This window comes from Cannabis sativa, chromosome 3 (genome assembly GCF_029168945.1).
Source record: "Cannabis sativa cultivar Pink pepper isolate KNU-18-1 chromosome 3, ASM2916894v1, whole genome shotgun sequence".
Lineage (NCBI taxonomy): Eukaryota > Viridiplantae > Streptophyta > Magnoliopsida > Rosales > Cannabaceae > Cannabis > Cannabis sativa.
The window spans coordinates 2,878,610-2,899,652 of NC_083603.1; the positions used below are offsets into that span (position 1 = coordinate 2,878,610).

General features: G+C 28.9%; 2 protein-coding genes across 3 annotated transcripts; both read right to left on the reverse strand.

Annotated features, from left to right (window-relative positions):
* Nucleotides 1–8,154: 8,154 nt before the first annotated feature.
* LOC115711561 (uncharacterized) lies at nucleotides 8,155–15,755 on the reverse strand. Its single transcript, XM_030639914.2, has 11 exons — nucleotides 15,335–15,755; nucleotides 14,701–14,769; nucleotides 13,768–13,860; nucleotides 13,430–13,554; nucleotides 13,093–13,288; nucleotides 12,645–12,820; nucleotides 12,405–12,534; nucleotides 11,687–11,847; nucleotides 11,521–11,603; nucleotides 11,306–11,420; nucleotides 8,155–11,095 (listed from the first exon to the last, which is right to left on the reverse strand). The coding sequence occupies exons 1-11, from the start codon at nucleotides 15,608–15,610 to the stop codon at nucleotides 10,891–10,893; spliced, it is 1,629 nt and encodes a 542-aa protein (XP_030495774.2). The 5' UTR covers nucleotides 15,611–15,755; the 3' UTR covers nucleotides 8,155–10,890.
* A 2,031-nt stretch (nucleotides 15,756–17,786) lies between these two features.
* Nucleotides 17,787–21,020, reverse strand: LOC115709974 (uncharacterized). Of its 2 annotated transcripts, none has more exons than XM_061112937.1 (8): nucleotides 20,667–21,020; nucleotides 20,344–20,578; nucleotides 19,728–19,926; nucleotides 19,069–19,139; nucleotides 18,894–18,971; nucleotides 18,719–18,806; nucleotides 18,585–18,640; nucleotides 17,787–18,139 (listed from the first exon to the last, which is right to left on the reverse strand). In XM_061112937.1, the coding sequence occupies exons 1-8, from the start codon at nucleotides 20,730–20,732 to the stop codon at nucleotides 18,069–18,071; spliced, it is 864 nt and encodes a 287-aa protein (XP_060968920.1). In that variant the 5' UTR covers nucleotides 20,733–21,020; the 3' UTR covers nucleotides 17,787–18,068. The 2 variants fall into 2 exon arrangements, with proteins under 2 accessions (XP_060968920.1, XP_030494116.2); XM_030638256.2 differs by having other exon boundaries at nucleotides 19,728–19,929.
* Between the last annotated feature and the right edge of the window lie 23 nt (nucleotides 21,021–21,043).

Below are 21,043 nucleotides of genomic sequence, written 5' to 3' on the forward strand. Positions count from 1 at the left end.
GACTATATTATTTTATATGCACGAACAATAAATTATTTAAGCCTCTTTTCTCTATTATAAATGTGCAAAATGTATTAAACAACTACAATAGATTATTTAGAATTTTTACCCCGTCAATTATGATTTATGTATTATTATACTTTTTAAATTTTTCAGTCCAATAAAAATAATTTCTAAACTATTTGTAGTATCGTAAAATAACTTTTTTATCAAATTTTATTACATATAACAAATAAAATGACCAACTATTCATAATACACACTTTACATAAGTACTTGTTATAAAATAATCGTGGGCAAAAATTATAAATAATCACTACAATATCTTATTATTATTATTATTATGATTATTTTGAGATTATAGTGGCATTAAAAACACCAAAGTGTTGCATTGGTGCACACAACACAATATTATTACCCAATATTTTATTTAAATGTTTATTTTAAGAATCTACCGTTATAATTTTGATCTATGAAAAAAATAGTTATAATAATAATAATAAATTAGGTTACTTTTTTTCTACTTTAGTTGCTTGGATTTATTTCCATTTATTATTATTTTTATTATGGTAATAAATACTCAAAACGTATCTTGTGTAATAATATTAAAAATTAAATTAAAACAATGAAGTTTAACCAAAAATTAAGCAATAAAATCAGATAGGAGTTGGAAGTTTTATCTATTTTCTATTATTGCTTTTATTTATTTATTTCTAGTTAATTAATTATTAAAGATAGTTTACTTAAATAATTAAAAAATATGGTTTGACAATTTGTGAGAAAGCTCAAGATTTTGTCTTGAGAATTTAAATGTCATTTTCAATTTCTTATCTAAATAAATTGGCTTGGTCTTTTCATGGAAATTATTTATTAGCAAATAATAATAATAATTTAAAGTATCAATTTTTTAAAGTTATTTTTAGATAAAATTTTCTTAATGGACAAACTACCAAATTTGTAGGAAGAGAAGATTGAAATTTTACAAGTCAAAATGACCATTTTGCCCTTATAGTAATTTATTATTTTTGGTGACCAAATTGAGTTTTGTGTCACTTTCTTATTTATGAATCTTCAACGTTAATGTCACTCAATTCTTAACCGAAAATTTAGAGTTAAAAACATTTAAAAAAAATGTTTTAAAAGCCCTTAATTACATGCTTTTATAAATTTGTTGTTTCATTTATAAAGTTAAGAAAAATTAAAAACCCAATTAAATAGATTAATTTTTTGGAAAAATATTGTAGCAATTTTTTTTTTAAAAGAAATGGTTTAGGAATATCCAATGTTTTGTACATTTTTTTTGAAAAAGACAAATGAAAAAAAACAAAATAATGGGTATTTTCTTGAAAAAATTGTTCATGGGTATTACAAAGTTATATGCCACTATAAATTTTTTGGCATTTTGTAGCCGGTTCTTGTTGATATAATTACTAAAAATATTTCAATTAAAAATATATATATTTATATATGGCATTTTATATAAGATTTATTTGGACCCATAAGTTGTGTTGAGAAAATTACTGTAATTGGATTCGGATATAGTTGAAGATAATTACTTAATTTAACAAACATTTATTTTTATCTTATATAATTACTAATAACTTTTTTATTTTAAATATTAATTATGAAAAAATGTTATTTTATTTGTTAAAGAGACTTATATTGATAATATGTGTACACTAATTATTATATATAAGATATATGAGTTATTCTTTTTATTGTCAACTGGTTTGAAATTGAATCTCATGCATAGGGATGCACATTTTCCACACGGGGATGGCCCCGCGAGGACCCGCCCCTAATGGGGCGGAGATTTCCCGTCTAAATGGAGAACTGGGCAGGGAGGGAGATAACTTTTTGTCCCGGATTATTAAACAGGGCGGGGACGGGGATCACACTCCCCACTCCGATAGGGATCCGTTTAGTATTTTATCTTATGTTTCTAGTAATATTTTATAATTTATAATTTATGTTTGTATTTTTAGTATATTAGTATTTTTTTATGAATTTTAAGTTGTGTTTTGGATAATAATAAGTTTAGTGAATAATAATTAATGTATAATATTTTAATTTTTATGTATTTTAATATTTTTTATATTAAAAATTTTATTATAAATTTTATTTTTCTATTAGGGAATTTCCCGCCCCTCCCCGCCCCATTCTCGATATGAAATAAGGGTGGATGGGGATTAAAATCTTTAGCGGAAATGAGAATTAAAATTCTTAACGGGAATGGGGACGAGGAGCACTCCCCGCCAATTCTCCGTCCCGTGTGCATACCTACTCATGAATCTCACAATTCTAATATGGTATCAGAGTAAAAACAAAAATTTCTAACAGAGCCACTAAAAAATTAATTAAAAAAGTAGAGTCAAAAATCGAAGTGTCACTTGTGATTCACAAAAAGAATATTATCACTTATAATTTAGGGATAATGCCAAAGAAAATTACTATTCTAACCTTATATAGTAGTTTTTTTTATATGTAAATATTCATTATAATTATAACTTAAATATAAAAAAAAAAATGATCCTTAGAACTTTTGTTTTAATATTGTCAAAACTAAACAATTAATTTTACAAAAATTCTAAATTTATATCTGTTACAAACTTAAATTTTAGATATTTATATCCCAAATATTTTTGTTAATTGTAAGAAAATTTTGTAGTAGACTCTCTTAAATGGTCATGATAGTAGACTATCTATCTATTTTAACATTCAGAAATACTTCTTAATTTTTTTTTTTATGATTGCGTACGTTGTAAGTATTTATGATCATTTATAAATTTTTAAAAAAGTCTAAGTAGTTTACAACACCGAAAATTAAGTTTAAAAAATTACTTACCACACGTATAACAAAAAATTAAAAAAAAAAAATAATCATACGTGTAATAAAATATGTACATTTTATTTTTGACATTATAAATTACTCGAAATCTTTTAAAAATTTACAAGTGGTGTTATATAATTATAACATAAACAATTAAAAGAAATAATTAACTAATTTTTTTTCTATATATCATAATAAATAAGGAAGAGAATCTACCAAAACACTCGGTTCATTTGAGATTGTAGTATAGATTTACCCTTAATTTTAAGGTTAATTAGCAATTTTTCTCCCCGAACTTTGACATGTACTAAATCGTGTCCCTTGAACTTTTTTGGCCGTTAAAAATTCCCCCCGAACTATTGAGATTGTCAAATTTAAAGACTTTTGTCTAATTTTAATAAAAAAATTCTAACATGGATGAAAGTTCAAGGGACATGATTTAGTACATATCAAAGTTTGAGGGGCATGATTTGATCGATATCAAAGTTTGGGCAACATGATTAGTACATAAACAATCACTGAAACAGTAAAATTGAATAAAATTAGATAAAAGTTCTTAAATTTAACAATCTCAATAGTTTAGGGGAAATTTCTAACGGCCAAAAAAGTTCAAGAAACACGATTTAGTACATGTCAAAGTTCGGAGAGAAAAATTACTAATTAGCCTAAGTTTAATAAGAATATATCACTTCAATTACTTGACACTATTACTCTATTATTTATTTATTTGAAAGGTTACTCTATCATTAATGATTATTAATTTATTGTATTAAGGAATTGGGATGAATTTATAGTTGCACTTGGATGAAGAAGTGGAGCAATTGTGGCCATTGGATTGAATGGGATGCACCGACGGATCCGACCGTTTGAAGTATGGAATCATAGATATTATATCATCCTTGTAATGTTTACAACACAACAAAATCCATAGGTGGGCCCACTTGTTCTCTTACACTTTCTCTCTCCATATATCTACATGTAACTATTTTATTATTTAGGTATTAAAATAATATTTTTTTTAATTTTTTTATAAATCTATTTGTCATAATTATAATATTATTTTTAATTTTTTTTTTAAATTATTGAATAGTTTATAGTACCGAAAACAGAATTAATGATATTTGAGTCTATCACATGTGTTTAAAAAACTTTAAACTTATTCTCGGCATTATAAAATATTTTTCAAAAATTTATAAAGATGGTATTATAACTATAACGAATATTACCGTAAAAAAATATTTTGGTTGTATTTGTTAGCAAAAAACTGACTAAAAAATTAACGGTAACACTTCAATTATGTAAATACACTAACAACCTATAATTATATGTAACTAATTAAAATTATAGCTCATTTAATTATGAATGGTAGCTTCAACCTATCATTTTTTAGATTCCTATTCAATTAATTATGTTCTTCTTATTTAGTACCTTAATTTTGTGTCTTGATTTGATTCTATTTCCATTCAAAAAAAAATTAAATTATATTAAAAAATATTTTATCATTGGATTCTTGCTATGTTATATGTCTTTTTGCTAAAAGAAAGAAAAAATAGTGAAAGAGGAAACTTCTTAAGCATCCAAGGCTTTTATAAGAGAAAAAGAAACTATATATTATGATTAAGTTACAATTATTGGGTCTCAACTTTCAAACAAGTTATAATTAATTAAATAAATAAATAAAAATAAACTTATAGACTTAGGTATAATAATAAATATATAATATATATATATATCAATGTTATTGCTTTCTTTTTTGTTTTTAACTTATCTAATCATAATTAATGGCATAGCACTCCTTTATTTAGGTTAGTAAATTAATAATATATATTTAATAAAAGTAAATCAATAATATTTATTTATATACATATTAATTGACACATTAGCAATGTGGTCCACATTTTTATATAACATATATATAAATGTGACAAATTTCATAAATAAATAGTTAATAGTATCATTAATCCCATTAGGTACCAAATTAATTAAAAATAATTACAATTCTTACATGAAAAATAAATAGTAGACCACCAACATTTAATACATATATATAAATTATAGTACTATATATATTATCAACAATTTAACATCAAAATTGTCCTTAATGCAATTTTTTAAAATAAAATAAAATAAAATAAATATTTAATGTTTATATGATTGGCCTAAAAATGAACTTTAAAAATGGAAACTTGTATTTTTTTAAAAAAAATATAAAAATAAAAAAAATGGTTGGAATCTTGCTGTGTTTTATGAATTAAATTAGTTCATACAAACACACGTAGTTTAATTAGCTAGGGTCAACCATATCAAACCAATTTTAGAAATTAATTAATGTGGTTTTAATTTTTAATCAATTTCCAACAAGACCAAATTATATATATTTTTTATGGGAATTAAATTATTTCCAAGTTTGGTTAACCAAGAACAATCTTCACCTTCAAGTTTAGAAGTGAAAATATACATATATAATTATATAAATGTATGTACTTCTTTAGGAATCAATGAATGAAAAGTTAGATGTGAAATATGTATAAAGATTCTGATATACCAACCAAAATTAAAGTTTAGAAAAGAAAATGAAAAAAAAAATACTAGTGAAAAGCCAATTATAAGAAAAATTACATGTAAGTACCTATGTTTTAAATAATTATATATAACAATACAGGTAACAATCGCATTTAACCCTTGCAGCTAAACTCTCCCAATTATTATTTTACTTACATTTAACCCTTTAGCACAAATTTTGGTAGTAAAACTATTCAAACTATTGAACTCTTAACAAATTTAAGGTGCCATATATTTTTCACAGTTAACTACCAACATGGACTGCTTATATGTATACGTGGCATATTTATATTGATAAACCTAATATCATTATTTAAAAGTTATTTCAAAATTTATAATATTTTTTATTTCAAAATACTATATCTCAACTGTCCAATAGAAAAGATAAAGAATAAATGAATTTTGAAATAATAATATTAGGTGTACTAATATAAACATGTCACGTGTACAAGAATGTACACGTAAATAGTTCTTTGTGGCAATTAGCTGTATGACACCTTACGTTTGCTAACAATTCAGTAGCTTTGAAGGTTTTACTGTCAAAATTTAAGCTTAAAACATTACAAGTGAAGTAATAGTTGAGAAAGTTTAGCTACTAAAAACTAAATCTCTTATTGATTTTAAGAGAGTATAGGAAGTATGTGTTACAACTCTAATCATATAGTCTTAATAAAGTGAACGATTATTTATAAATACTATTTTGGATTTTATGTTTTGCAAAAGTTAATAATTGGATTTTCTGTTTTATTAAATGTCAATTTGTGTCATTGTTTTAATATAATCAACTTGAAGCTTGTTTTTAGCACGAATAGATACCAAAAATATAATCAATCTTGTCATAACATCTTCAAGTTAGGTTATTGTTAAGTTTTAATCAGGTGAAAATTAAGCTAGTTGTCTATTTTGTATTATTTTGAAAAATATAGAATTTGAATTGTCATTTAAAATGTAACAAAATAGGGAGTTCAAAATAGTATTTTAATTCCTATTACACAAGTATTATCTATAACATTTATAAGAGCATCTTCAATGGTACTCTCTATTTTTTTTAATTAAAATAGCTAAAAAGTTAAAATAAAGTTCGTTTTATTGTTGTTGCTCTAATATGCTCTCTACTTTAGTTAATATTTGATTATTTTAATAATATTTTATAATTTGAATTTGTCAAATATAAATTAATTTTATAAAATAATGAAAAAAATAATAATACTTGAAAATGTAATAATACTTTTGATTAAAATACCATTAAAAAAGTTTAGTAAAAAAAAATAGAGAATTCCTTACATTTAGAGAGTTTATTTCTATTCTCTATTATAGGCTATAGAAAGCCAATTTTTGTATGGTTGAAGTTCCTTTTTCAAGTCTAATTCCTCATTTTAGTTAAGAAATATTTAGAAAGCATGATTAGAGATACTATAAGAAAGCATGACCGATGTTAGAAATATAAGAGTTGCTTGTCATAATAAATGGGCCCGTGTGGGTCCTTAACTAACTTTGCAACCAAAAAAAAAAAGATTTGTGACAAAATAGGAACACCGATACTCGTTAGATATTCTTTTTCTCTTTTTTATTTTGATTGGCTAAGCATGGAATTCTAAGGTTGTCTGCATAGGTCATGCTCTAAAAAATCACTACAACAATATAAAAAGTAGATAGAATTATCACCATTCACAACTTAACATAGAAGGTTAATATAGTAATTATTGAAAATTAAGGGTTTAAATTGATATTAAAACAAAATTAAAGGGCTTCAAATGAAAATTAAGATTAGTGGGTAGGGGTAAAATGTTGTTTTTAGGTGAGAATTATATGAAGAGAAGAGGGGTTATCTTACTTTTGTTAAGAAAAGCATTGATAATATAAGTTTTGCCAACCCATACCATACATTACCATAATGACATAAATTAGCTGTTTGGTGAGGAGGGGCTTAGTTGGAATTATCACTTTTATATTTATTATGATTATTATTATTTAATTAATTTTTTTATGTGTCGGCTCTTTTTTTAATAAATAAAATAAGTAACACTTTTCCTCTTTTAACAGATATATAAAAATTTAAAAAACTCATATATAGGGAATAGGAATAGAACAAAGAAAGAATACATTTTTGGGAAAGGGGCAAAATTGTAATTTCAGTCATATATTAGTACTTCTACTTTACAGAGTGTGTGAGTGAACTAATTCATCATCAACCGTTTCATAAGTTATTCCTTTTGGAAGTTGAGAAAAAATGCTCACTCACTCATCAATGTCAAGGGCAATTTCGGTAATTTCTTACTTTGAAATTGAAAAAAGCTTACTATAGAAAAATTCAACAATGTACATTTTATTTGTTTCGCTATTTGAGAAAAAATAATTACTCTAATAATTTTTATAATCGTTTAAGTTGTAGTTATTTAAAATAATTTACAAAATTTAGTAAAATTAGTAAAATTTAACATGCCGAAAATAAGGTTCAAATAATTTATTTCACACGCGTATAAAATAAAAAAATCTTGCGTACAACAAAGTGTTTGAACTCTAATTTTACCACATTAATTTTTTTTCAAATCTTATAAAATTTTACAAAATGTCTTAAATAATTACAACGTAATTTTTTTTTTCCAAGATATCAAAATTGATAGGATACATCAATACACCTTTTTTAAGGATTGCATTGTAAAAGAAAAAAAATGCCACATTAGCTTCAAGTTTGATATATATAGGGAGGAAAAAATAAGAATAGGGTGCTCTAACAATGATACTCGATACATTGTATTAGTATTTTTGGTTTTTTTTTTTTTTTTGAGAAAAAGACTATTACATTAATTTGTGAGAAATTACATAAATAACAGTCATAAGTGGAGGTGGAAATTCCTCCAACCAAGAACAATCAGTATCCACCGTAAGAGCATACTTAGCCAAAACATGGCCATAAGTATTAGCAGATTGTTTAACATGAGTGATCTGTGCTCGTAGGAAAAAAGATACCAAATAGTTTACATCATTTAAGAGAGCATGAAAGGCTAGTCCGATTCTAACTCTAGTTTATTTTTATAATATAACAATGTATCAAGTCCGATTCTCAGGCTAGTCCCATACTTAGAGCCCATCCAACACATGTGCTCAAAAAAAAAAAAACTCTTTTTAAAATTACACATTTTCTTTTACTAATTTTAAAAATTACCACATTTTACTCTAAATAAGAACCCAAAAATATTTTTAAAAGAATACTTAGAATTCTACAAAATTTCTTAGATGGTTTCCAAAAACCTATTTTCATTAGTATAAATAAAAGATTAGCTCACTACTATAAAAATTGTTATTTGATACCTTAAGATTTCCAATACCACACTGATAATATATCATATAATTAGTTAGTGATTATTCATATTATTTATTAAATTAAAATATATAAGACTCGATATTAAAATATACTAATAACAATATCAGTATAAGTATCCCACATCTTATTATGCTTAATACTTTAAAAGTGTCTTACATCATTATGAACTTAATAATGTTTTGAAAGTTATTGGTTGAAAAATTTCATGCAGTTATCTATTAATTATTGTAGCTTATTGTAGCTTATTATTGTTGTATTATTTGTTAACATTACCCACAATTGAGTATTATAATTTTAGTAACATTTATTTATACACTCAATACAAATTTTAACCACTTATCTACTTTCTCTAATCCAAAATTTCAATTTTGTGTATACATTAATGAAAACTTAACAAATGAGTCATTTGTGAATCGTTTTGATGGAAAACCAAAAAGAAAAAAGATGACAAGTTTTTTGAAAAAAATTAACAAATGGTCTCATATAACCCAAAATGATCTTTGTTCATACACAAACCTGAAAAACTATATTAGTGAAAACTTAATTGTTAGAAAAATTAATAATTCTAAAATCCTGATTTGTATATAATATAGAATACAATAACAATAGATGATAATTAGGTATACATATATAATTGATCCACAATAATTACTTCAATTTAATAATAAAATACTATCAACTAAGTCTTTCTCCTTAGGTCTCTAAATCAGAAGAAATTTTATTTGTCTGATTATCTAAAGTATACAATTGTGATGAGACAATATGTATTTATAAAGTTAGGGAGGGAACTTAACTACATAACTCTAGTTGAACTACTAGACCTGTTCATCAAAGACTTCAGTCAACTTAAAAAAGTCCACAGTTATGCTTCAACTAGACTTTATATATCTAGATGTTAAGTTTATTAACTATTGACAACTAACAATATAGGCTAAGACAGCAAAGAACTATCCAATAAACTCAAATTCTAATAAAACCAATAAAAATTAATGTAAACTCAAATAAAAACTCTAACCCTAAATGTTTATTTTAATGTAATTTTATTAAAGACAACATGACACTAAAAAATGACCTAGACAAAATAAGTTAGAGCCACATAGGATGTTAACGACAGAATTAAATTTGCAAAGGAAAGTAGAGTTTGAGAGGTTTTTCCACAAAAAGAAAAAGAAAGTAGGGTTAGTTGTTGCCGTAAGTGAAATATAGGGGATTTGGTCGCAAATAACTCATTAAAAATTATTATCCTTCTCATGATTTTGATGATAAAAACTCTTAAAGAAGAATTAGCTGCATCAAAAGGAACTGTGAAATATTATTGTTTCCTAGTAACCATCCTCTCCCAAACAATGCTTCTTTGAACGACATTGAATATGGTATTAGTATAAGTAAAGAGTAAAATAGAGGGAAAAAAAACTTAACCTTTGAATAAATACCTATAAGTAACAGACAATACTGAATACAAATATGGTCACTAATAAGATATGAGACAAGGACGACTGTCTTTTCCCGATACTTCTCGGGCTCTAAATAGCTAACACCTATAAAATTCGACAGGGTGAAGCAAATAAAGGAGAGACTAACAACTAACAATCGAGTTGCTAAGTTCTTGTGCAACTAAAAGCTCTTCTCTATGCTTTCTCTTTCAAGCTAAACACCCTGGTTTATTACCATAGATCAAGTCCATGAATGATAGATTCTAAGAAATTCACCATAGATCAAGGCACCTAAAGACCACCATAAACCAGTCCATGGATGACAGATTGCCAAGAAGGTGTTAGTCATCCCAAATAAAACAGGACAACTACCGTGGTTCTAAAGAACATGAATTAATCTACAATATTGCTATAGGACACGAACGGTGCCCAATACTTTGATTCATTCAACATTTATGATTCACAAGCCATTCATGGTTTCTATACTTCTAATATACAACCTCAAGAAACTGGAGGTCTCTTATAACTGGATGATGAGAAAGAAAAGGATGAACAGCACCAATCTTGTCCACAAAGACACCTTGAAACATTTCTTTTTTTAACTATAAAATGCAAATAATTCAGTACAAAAAAAAAAATACAAAATATTCTGTTGGCTGTGTCAACAGGAGAGGCACAAATAATACTCTTGTGCCCCACAATTATGTGTTGTACTTAAAAAAAAAATGTTTATCATCCTCATTACTTCAGCGTTCTACGAGAATGAGGATATTTCCTATGAAGTACTTTCGGGAAAAATGTCTTTCCCAACAAGGTAAAAGTATATGTTAAAATGAAAGCTATAAATACTGAAACCATGAATGGGGAACCTGACATCGTCGATCTCCATGGTAATGCTGATGTGTCCATGCTCACCGTTGCAAATCTTTCACTAGAGTTCCTACTTCTGTGGAATGAAAAATAGTTAAAAACCCTTCTATACACAATAAATTCAATGCTTATATAGAAACAATACTCGGTTCTCAAATGATCAGTTCCGGATATGGCCATTTACATATCAAACTGACTACCAATATTTCGGAATATAAGACACCTACTTTGCTGTCAAATTTAGACACGATATTTGTTATTCAAACAATATATATACAGAGCATACCCCATGAACCCCTTGATCAACTCCCACAAAGATGAAACACGCTTTGTCTCCTGTTTTGAACGGGATCCCTCTTTGCCTCTAACTTTGTCCTTCGAAAATCTCTCCTCAGTCGTCCCTAGAAAAGTGATAACAAATAAAGTTTATATTGTTATACACCAATCAACAAAATATGGGCATATTATTTACATATGTTTGCGAGAAACCGTGGAACCAACCTTTGCTTTCAGAGGAATAAGAAAAGCCTTTGCTAGATTTCTGAAAGGAAGCCAATTGTTCAAGGAGTGGACGTTCCGAGTCACTGCCAAAAATATAGAAGCTAATGCACATATATCGATCACGATACACCATGAGTAAAGCAGTTCATAAGTTATTGGGTTGAACCTTATTTGTTTTGGTATCTGAACATTTACAGCAAAGTAATGATCTCCTCGTACAGAAGGTCTATTGATATCGGGAACTCCTAAGCGTGATAACTTGACGGTTTCTCCAGGTTGAGTCCCAGAAGGAATATGAAGATCTCTCATTCCCTCAACAGTTTCAACCTGATATTATACAAAATAAAAATAAATACTTGGCCCCCAAAAAAAAATATGCAACAATTTTATTCAAAAACCATACGCATGAGAAGCTAGAAAATATAAATTAAAAAAAGTACCATAAGAATATGCCGAATAAAGTCAAGCATTCCAGAAGTAAAGAAAATATTAATGAAGATTATATGAGAGTACGGTCAACTGAAATTACTACTAGAGATTTGAATGCCTAAAACTCTAGAATTGCAGTTGCTTCTTTTCTAAAAGTTACAATATTACTAATATTGAATGCTTCCATCATAGTCAGGATTTCGGGGTAGAATGACTAAAACCATACATGCTTAACACCATTTACAACTTCAAATTTTATTTGCTGGCAGCAATGTGCAATATAACCAATACTTGATTTATGTTTTATGCAAATGTATCAATAAATAAATAAATCATAGTCACATTATTATTTGATTCTTAATTAGAAGTGAATAGATCAGCAATCCAAGAAGTCTTACAAAAGATATTTTTGGCTTCTCTTAAATCAAAATAGAATACAAAAACCATAAAAGTACCTTTAGAGTAGTCCCTAGTATGGCTTCGGTATAATGCAAATTGATCTTTGAGTACAGATGGAGTCCTTCCCTTTTAATTCCTTGTTTTGAATTTACATGGAGTACTATATAGAGGTTACCTGCTATGCCCCTGCAAAAATACAAACAAACATCCCGAAAATTCTGATTTGTATTGAACAAATGATAAAAAGTTGAGTTGATTACAACTAGGAAACTAATACTTCATCTTAGTGTGCACACCTTTTACTATCAAAGTTACCTTCCCCCTGCATTTGCATTGTGGCTCCATCACTAACACCAGCTGGGATCACCAAATCCATTGTACGTTTAGATTGTACTCGACCGTTACCACCACATATTCGACAATAATCAGTGATTATCTTGCCATCTCCACCACAAGTTCCACATGTGGAAACCTAATTAGCATCAAACGCGTTGCAGAAAATGTCAAAGATAGTAAAAATCAAAAGAAGCATACAAACAAGGGAGAGAGACGATATATTAACCAACTACTCTTAGAAACATGGCTTAACTTTGGGTTTAGAGTTAGATTCCTAGTAAAATGTAAACTATAAATAAGACATAAATAGAGACTGAAAAATATGGAGACTCGAAATTTTGTTATCTATTTTTGAAAAATTTTATTATCTTCGATGTTCTAAAAACATGTCAAGTGTGTCAAAATTACCTGCGACATTATTCCAAACGGTGTTTTTTGAGTTTTAATCACTCCTCCTCTTCCTCCACAAGTGCTACAAGATTTTATGTCATCACTAGATTTCGCTCCTGTTCCATCACAACCATTGCATGCCTCAAAGCAAGAAATTTCAATTTCTCGCCGTCCGCCAAAAATGGATTCCTCGAAGCTCAAATGCAGGTCATGTCTGCAAAAGACAAACCACCATTCATACAGAAACAAGGAAAAGCTTAAAAAAATATGCTTATATTTATATGTATATATGTGTGTCGGCGAATGAAAGGAGAAGGGTGATTACCCTAGTGAATAGTGACCGTAAGAAAATTACCGAATGTCAAGACCCTGATTCTTCTTGCTTCTCGAATTAAAATTGAAACCTCCTTCTTCGCCCATGCCTGCAAAAAACCCTTCTGATCCTCCAAAAAATGTATCGAAAACATCAAAAGGATCCACCTACAAAATTGGATGTAAAACATTAGCAAGTACTCAAAATTACCAGCTCCTCTGCCCACCGAAAAATAAAAACTTTGAATTATGATACATAAAAGACGAATAGAGATAGCTAAGTTAGTATCTATAATGAATATAGTAATTTAGAAAATGATCAGGAGGGTTGTTTAACTATTAGGCAGTTGAAATTGGTTAAACTTAATCATATAATCATACCCCTGATGAACCGGATGAACCATCTGACACTCCTTGTAAACCTTCCTCGCCAAAGCGATCATACATAGACCTTTTCTCGTCATCTGATAGAACCTACAAAACTGCTTGATTACAACATGAACGGAAAGAGAAGGAAAAACAACAGTTTATGTTAGAATATTTATATAGACTGACATAATTATTGCTCACACAATGTCATTATTAATATATAAGGATAACTATATGCATAGTATAATGCCTATTATGCAATTAGAAATTTAGGACCATAATGGGATGGTCGGTTTTATTAACTGATATCACCCTATTATATGTAGATCATGGATGAAAATAATGAGGGATGTATGATATTAGTGGTAAGAGTTTGCTCTCCATGGGTTTTTCTTTTGCATTTTACTTTGATCTTGTGTGTTTATGGTGTTTTGGACCGATTGGATCAAGATGGTTCAAGGAGATACAATGCCCAATAGTAAGACATTTGTTGTGAAATTAGTGCCTTGAATATATTTTGTGTTTCCATAATGCTCATACGGTTAATTAGAACTGAGGCGTTTGGTTAGAAGGAATGAGAATGGAATATAAAATAAAATACACAAAAAAATAAATAAATAAAAAATTATTAAATTTTTTCTCATCTTGTGTTGGAGTGGTCTTTCCTTCCATTTTAAATTGGAATAGTCATTCCACCGAAATGGTGGAAAGACCATCCCATTAGAATGATACTCTAAATCCAATACTTTGAAATGCATCCAATTCCAATCAAGAAATGAAATAAAATTTATTTTCTTTCCATTTCATTTCCTCCAACCAAACGCCACCGAACAGTTTAACCACAAGCACAATAATTTCTCAATTAAGTAGCTGCTTTCATACACCTCCAAACTCATATTGATGAATAAATTTACAAACCAACATTAAAAAAGGAACAAGAATTACCTCATAAGCAGCACTTATCTCCTTGAACTTCTCCTCAGCTCCAGGGCTCTTACTCACATCAGGATGGTACTGACCCCAATTACCAAACCAACAAAATTTTAACCCATAATAACTCATAACTCAAACATTAAAACACACAAAATATACTCTCAAGCAAATTCAAGTAACATTTTTTTTCTCATTTAGATATTTAGGCTATGTTTGGAAGGTTGAATTTTAGTAGGGAAAGAAAAAAGTGTGAAAAATAACAAAAATCAATTTCTCAAGTTTAATATTGAAAGAATTGAATGAAAAAACAGAAAGTTAATTGAACAAAACTTTTCATATCCAACATTAAAAATTAATTTTCTTCTATAATTTTTCACACTTTTTTTTCTGCTTTTTTCTTTCCCCACCAATTTATTTTTTTTTTCCTATTAAAATCTAACTTTCAAACATAGCCTTACTCAATTCGAACAGGAAAGTAAAGATTAATGCTTTTTTGTATTGGTTGAAATTGAAAGAATTCATTCACATTCAAACAACAGTTAAGTAAAGATTTATTCACATTCAAGTAATTTAAAGATATTTATTCACATTCAAACAGTAAAGTAAAGATTTGTGCATTTCCATTGAATTGATTGGATTTGGATACCTGACGAGCGAGTTTCCGATAAGAGGCCTTGATCTCCTGCAAGGAAGCATCCTTAGTGACCTGGAGAGTGGAGTAGTAGTCGGTTCTGCTGGACCTGACAGCAGAAGAAATTGGGGGAGGGTTCCGTCGATGTGAAGAAGGGGAATTAGGGTATGAGATTGTGAGGTTGGCGGAGAAGAAATTGGAAGCGCGGGAAGTGAGGGAAGAGGAAGTAGTTGCAGAGGTGGGAAATGGAAGAGGGTAGAAGTAAGGATTAGGGTTAGGAAGGATTTGCATGATTTGGGAATGGGATGAGTTGTGTTGTGTTGTCAATCAAAGGTTTGAGCTTTGAGGTTTTGAGGTTTTGTGGATATGGAGGAATTAAGATTTTAGGTGGGTTTTGCTGTAAGAGAACATACACAACAACATATATTATTCTAACATCTTTACTAATATGTAAGGGAAATTTGATTTTATATATTTAAAAAATTAAAAAAATTTATTATTAAATCAAAAAACTAAATCTTAAAAAAACTATACTTTTTTTTTAAAACCCTAAAAATACCCCCTTCACAATTCTCTCTCTCTGCATCATCTCTCTCTCTCTCTCTCTCTATCTCACATCCCAACCGCCCACCCTCACCACCACCTCCGACCTCCATCCTCCGACCCTCACCGCCGACCACCCGCACCAATACCCCGACCCAGCCCCACTCTCTCGGACCGCCCAAAAGTCGCATCCCGAAAGCCCACTTCCTCTCTCTGAAATCGCAGAAAAAAAAAAATTGGTCCCAGGTCTGATGGTCGGACCATGAGTCCGATGGGTCCGATTGGTTGGTCGGACCTCATGGTCCGACCATCGGACACCGGACAATTTCTCTCTCGAAAACGCAAAAAAAAAAAAAAATTGGTCCCAGGTCCGATGGTCGGACCCCATCGGACCTGGGACCAATGTTTTTTTTTTTTTTCTCGCGATTTCAGAGAGAGGAAGTGGGCTTTCGGGGTGCGACTTTTGGGCAGTCCGAGAGAGTGAGGCTGGATCGGGGTGTTGGTGCGGGTGGTCGGCGGTGAGGGTCGGAGGTCGGAGGATGGAGGTCGGAGGTGGTGGTGAGGGTGGGCGGTTGGAATGTGAGAGAGAGAGAGAGAGAGAGAGAGAGAGAGAGAGAGAGAGAGAGAGATGATGCAGAGAGAGAGAATTGTGAGGGGAGTATTTTTGGAGTTTTGAAAAAAAAAAGTATAGTTTTTTTAGGGTTTAGGTTTTTGGTTTAATAATAAATTTTTTTAATTTTTTAAGTATCTAAAATCAAAATTCCCATATGTAATTAGAATTTGAATAATAAACTTTAAAATTGAGAAAATAATCGAAAATAATATTTTATTATATTATTTTTTATTAAATTGTTTCGAAAAAATATAAAATTATATTATTTTATTTATGATTTAAATTTGAATAACAAAATTATTAGAACATGTAATTAATTTTTGTTTATAAATTTTTAAAGTACATATTTATCTTTTATATTCCTTATAATAGTGGGAGAGAATATTTCCTTTTATTTTCTCTTTAATTTGTTTAAGCTCTACTACTTTTTTCTTTTCTAAAATTTAATAAACAATTGTATGAGAATCAATATCATACTATTGATTCTGATTGCCTTTTAAGTAAACATATCATGAACTTCAAGCTGCTTTATATTTTGACCATATTTTCCAACACTTTTTATTTAGAGTAATTTGCAGAATACATACTTAATAAAGTTTAAGAGAATTTTTAACAGTCAAAAAAGGTTAAGGAGTATAATTTGGTACATGTCAAAGTTTAGAAGTAAAAATCTTAATTAACCTTATTTATTATTGAGTAATTTACAACGTAAATACTTAAATTTAATTCTCGATTGCAGATAAATAGCTAAGTTTAATTTTTTACAGTAATAATATCTAAGTAATATTTTTGGAACTCCCGTAAATACTTAGACGCTAAGTGTGAAGTCATTATCCACATGTCATTTTCTTATCGGTATATTTAAATTAATTTTTAAATAAAAATAAAAATTTTATAACTCTAACCAATCAGGGACTGTCACGTAACCATTGACTTGACACTTAAAAGATAGGTACTTACGGGTATTATTACCATCAAGATTTAAACTTAAGTATTTACATGTAACCAGAAATTAAACTTAAATATTTATGCAATAAGTTAATCTACGATAAAAAATACTTTATGTTTTAATTTTTTTGCACTTAATTATCTGTTGTGTAAAATTTATCAAAACATTTTCTGCAAAAATTTTATCAATATATATTTAATTATATCATTAAATTGTGAATTATTCATAGAAAAAGGATAAAATTTCAATTTCTCATCAAGTTTTACCGAATTTACCGAAGCAAACTAAAATCTAATACAAGTAAAGTATAAAATTATTTTTTATGCTAAATATAACATAATTTTTACATCTTTCATTCAAAATAGTCTAATAATATTGTTGATAACAATTGAAAAATCACTTTCTTCATCTTGAATTCTTATAATCATCACAACAAAAGTAGAGATTAAATAGATATATGCTCTAAATTAATAATCAAAGAAAAGTACACTTTCCCATCAAGTAGATTAGATAGTAATCTTTCCTAAACATTTTGTGTTCAAATCTTTTCCTTCACATTCACATTAACCCAACATACAAAAAAAACACTTACTTTGTCTACTTTCTATGCCTATATCAACTAGAGTACTAACTCCTTCTCCTCCTTAGCCCTTGATTGTTCCTTTAAGCTTATCCATTACAAGATGTGCCACTGATTTGTATCCCAACTCCTTAGCTTTAAAAATCAAAAGTAGAGATCATTCAGAAACAATATGTATATGTAAAAGAAATAATGTAATTTACAACATAAATACTTAAGTTTAATTATCAGTTGTAGATAAATACTTATATTTAATTTTTGACTGTAATAATAATAACTAAGTTACATTGTTATAACTTTTGTAATTACTTGACTGTTTAGTATCAAGTTAATAACCACACGATAGTTTTTAATTGATCCAAGTTATTATATTTTTATTTTTATTAAAATATTGAATTAAATATACCAATAAAAAAAATAACAGATAGACTTGCTAATTAATGGAAATGTACTTACGATTCAGTCAAAAATTAGACTTAGGTAAATAAAATTTAAGTATTTACACTAAGAATTACTCGAGAAATAACTATTAATGTAGGCAACATAGCAATCAATGAAGAAAAAGATGATTGTAACTAACCTGTATATATTGCTATCCCAGTTGGAGCCATCTTTCGTCTTTTCAGGCATATGGAACTACATCATCATCATTAGAGGTGTAAATATTAAAAAAATATATATAATAATAGAAAATGGGTTTGTTGATTCTCTTACCTGTTGCATATCCAATATTGGTTTATTCCTTTTTCTTCTATGCAATGAGGACACATCCATTCTTTGTTCTCTCTAACTTCTTCCATTTCTATAAAAAAATATATGGTAATCAGAATTTCAATTGTTACTTTGTTCCCAAGAAAAGAGAAGAGAAGAAATAGTAATGGATTTTTACCTTCACCATATCGAACCTTCAGACAAGCTCGACAAAGAACACCATTGCTCGAATGACAAACCGAACAATCAGTTTTTCCTGCTCAAGAAAAAAATGAGTAAACATCACAGAGTCCCTATTAGTTAATGATCACAATGCTTGGGAGATTCTTGCATCAGAGGAGAATTACACTAACCAATGCATGGTTCATCGACATCAAGATTGCCACACCGCTTACAATCTTCCTCGCCACACAATTTTTTCTGCCTGCGAGTTTATAGAGATTAGGACTAACAAAATCATCACTGTTTAACTCAGTCTTCATAGCAATGTACAATATGAATGTGGCACCACTTGTATGTAAAAGAGTTTTCAATTCAATACATTGAACAAGTTACGGATATGCAATGTCAATGTGTCATGGTGGTATGATTAACTTAATAGATTATGCAAATAGAAAATCCAACAAAAAGACAATAAGATGAGAACAAAAAATTTGATTAAAACAAGAGAAGGCTACTGTAGAATTAATAAATTTTGCCTACTTGGTAACTATACAAGGAGAAAAGATGATTGCATCTTCTAAATTTCTGTCACTACAACAAATTGAATGCAAGTCAAAATCATGAACTTAACAGAGCGAATGTAATCATTATCAGCATCAAATTTAGAAGAGACCAAAAGGGTAAGTACTAAAACTATACATACAAAAAGCTGAAGACATCTAAATGCACACAAGAAAAAACACCATTTGTTTTTAAAATTTTATTTGCATATTCACTTTAGCAAATGGATTCTAAAAACAAACCTATCAACTCAAAAATTGAAAAAAGGGCAAAAAGGAAGCACAAAAACCTGCAAAAATGGCAGCAAATTCCGACGACAGAGTTATAGACACCACCCCTTCCCCTGCTACTGCATCTCAAAGCTGAAGCTTCAGGTGAAAGTTGAAGCGCTGCCCCTGAGCCTTTAATTTTCACCCAAGGCATATTTGCAGGCCTAATCTTTCCTCCCACAGTTCTTTCATCCTCGCTTTCATCATCAAAAAGCTCTCCTGCTGAAACAAAAATGGTGAATATGTGAGTTACATATAACCATTTCCATTATTTTCTTCGCCAAATATGAAAAGATGGGAATTGTTAGCATACTGTTGTTATCAGATCTTAAACTAAATCAGTGTTCTTTTGATATTGATATTGATGACTTTCTCATCTAAAGATCACAGTATAACGAAAAACAGATCTGAGCTAACATGTAAAATTTTCTCTTAACAATTTCCATTACTACCTGAGCTGAAAAGAACACAGTAAAAACGATTATACTTTATTTTCATACATTATTTTCATTACTTTCTCATCTAAAGATCACAGTGTAATGAAAACAGATCTCAGAGTCAGAATCGCTAATGCATAAAATTTTGAGCTAAAAAGAAAAAAAAAACACAGTTAAAATCAAAATGAAAACAAGAAACCTGAATCGAGTTGTATAATATCGCTACTCAACCGAGAAGATCGTCTTCGTAAAGAGGACTGAATCTGAATCGGAGTTAGATCAGAAGAAGACGACCGCTTTAAACGACGAGAACGCCTCAAAGACGACAAGTCGTAAACCTTCTTCGTCCATGGTCTCTTGGCTGGTTTTGAAGATGAAACTATAGATCGAAGTTCCGATATAGTTTTTTGCAATCCGATCGTTTTCAAACGAGCCTTTAAAATATCCGATCATCAAGTAAGACTATTGTTATTCATTGTTTTGATCCGAGAAATTAAGAAAAGATTCAAAGAGAAAAGAGACCTGATTTTCCAAGATTCGAGCGTTTCTGAGATCTTCGTAGTCAGTTTTGGCACTGAATCTTCCCATTGCAGCTCGAGAAATCTAGAGAGAGAGTGAAGAGAGAGAAAGTGAGTGAGTTGAGTGCATAGTTTCCGCTCAAATGAGTTAACGGTCATGAGATTTAAAACTTCAAACTAAGGGCGTGTTTGGTAAGAAGTTAGAATAAGGACATACTGAGAATTAGGCTAGGCCTGAGTCTAGGCCCAAACCCAGGCCCAAATGATTTATATACTGGTAATTTTGTAAAGTTTTTGGGAAAAAGTGTTCTTATTAAGCATTATATGATGCATAATACCATACTAATACAAATGTGTTACGTTGCCATTGGTTAGTAATTT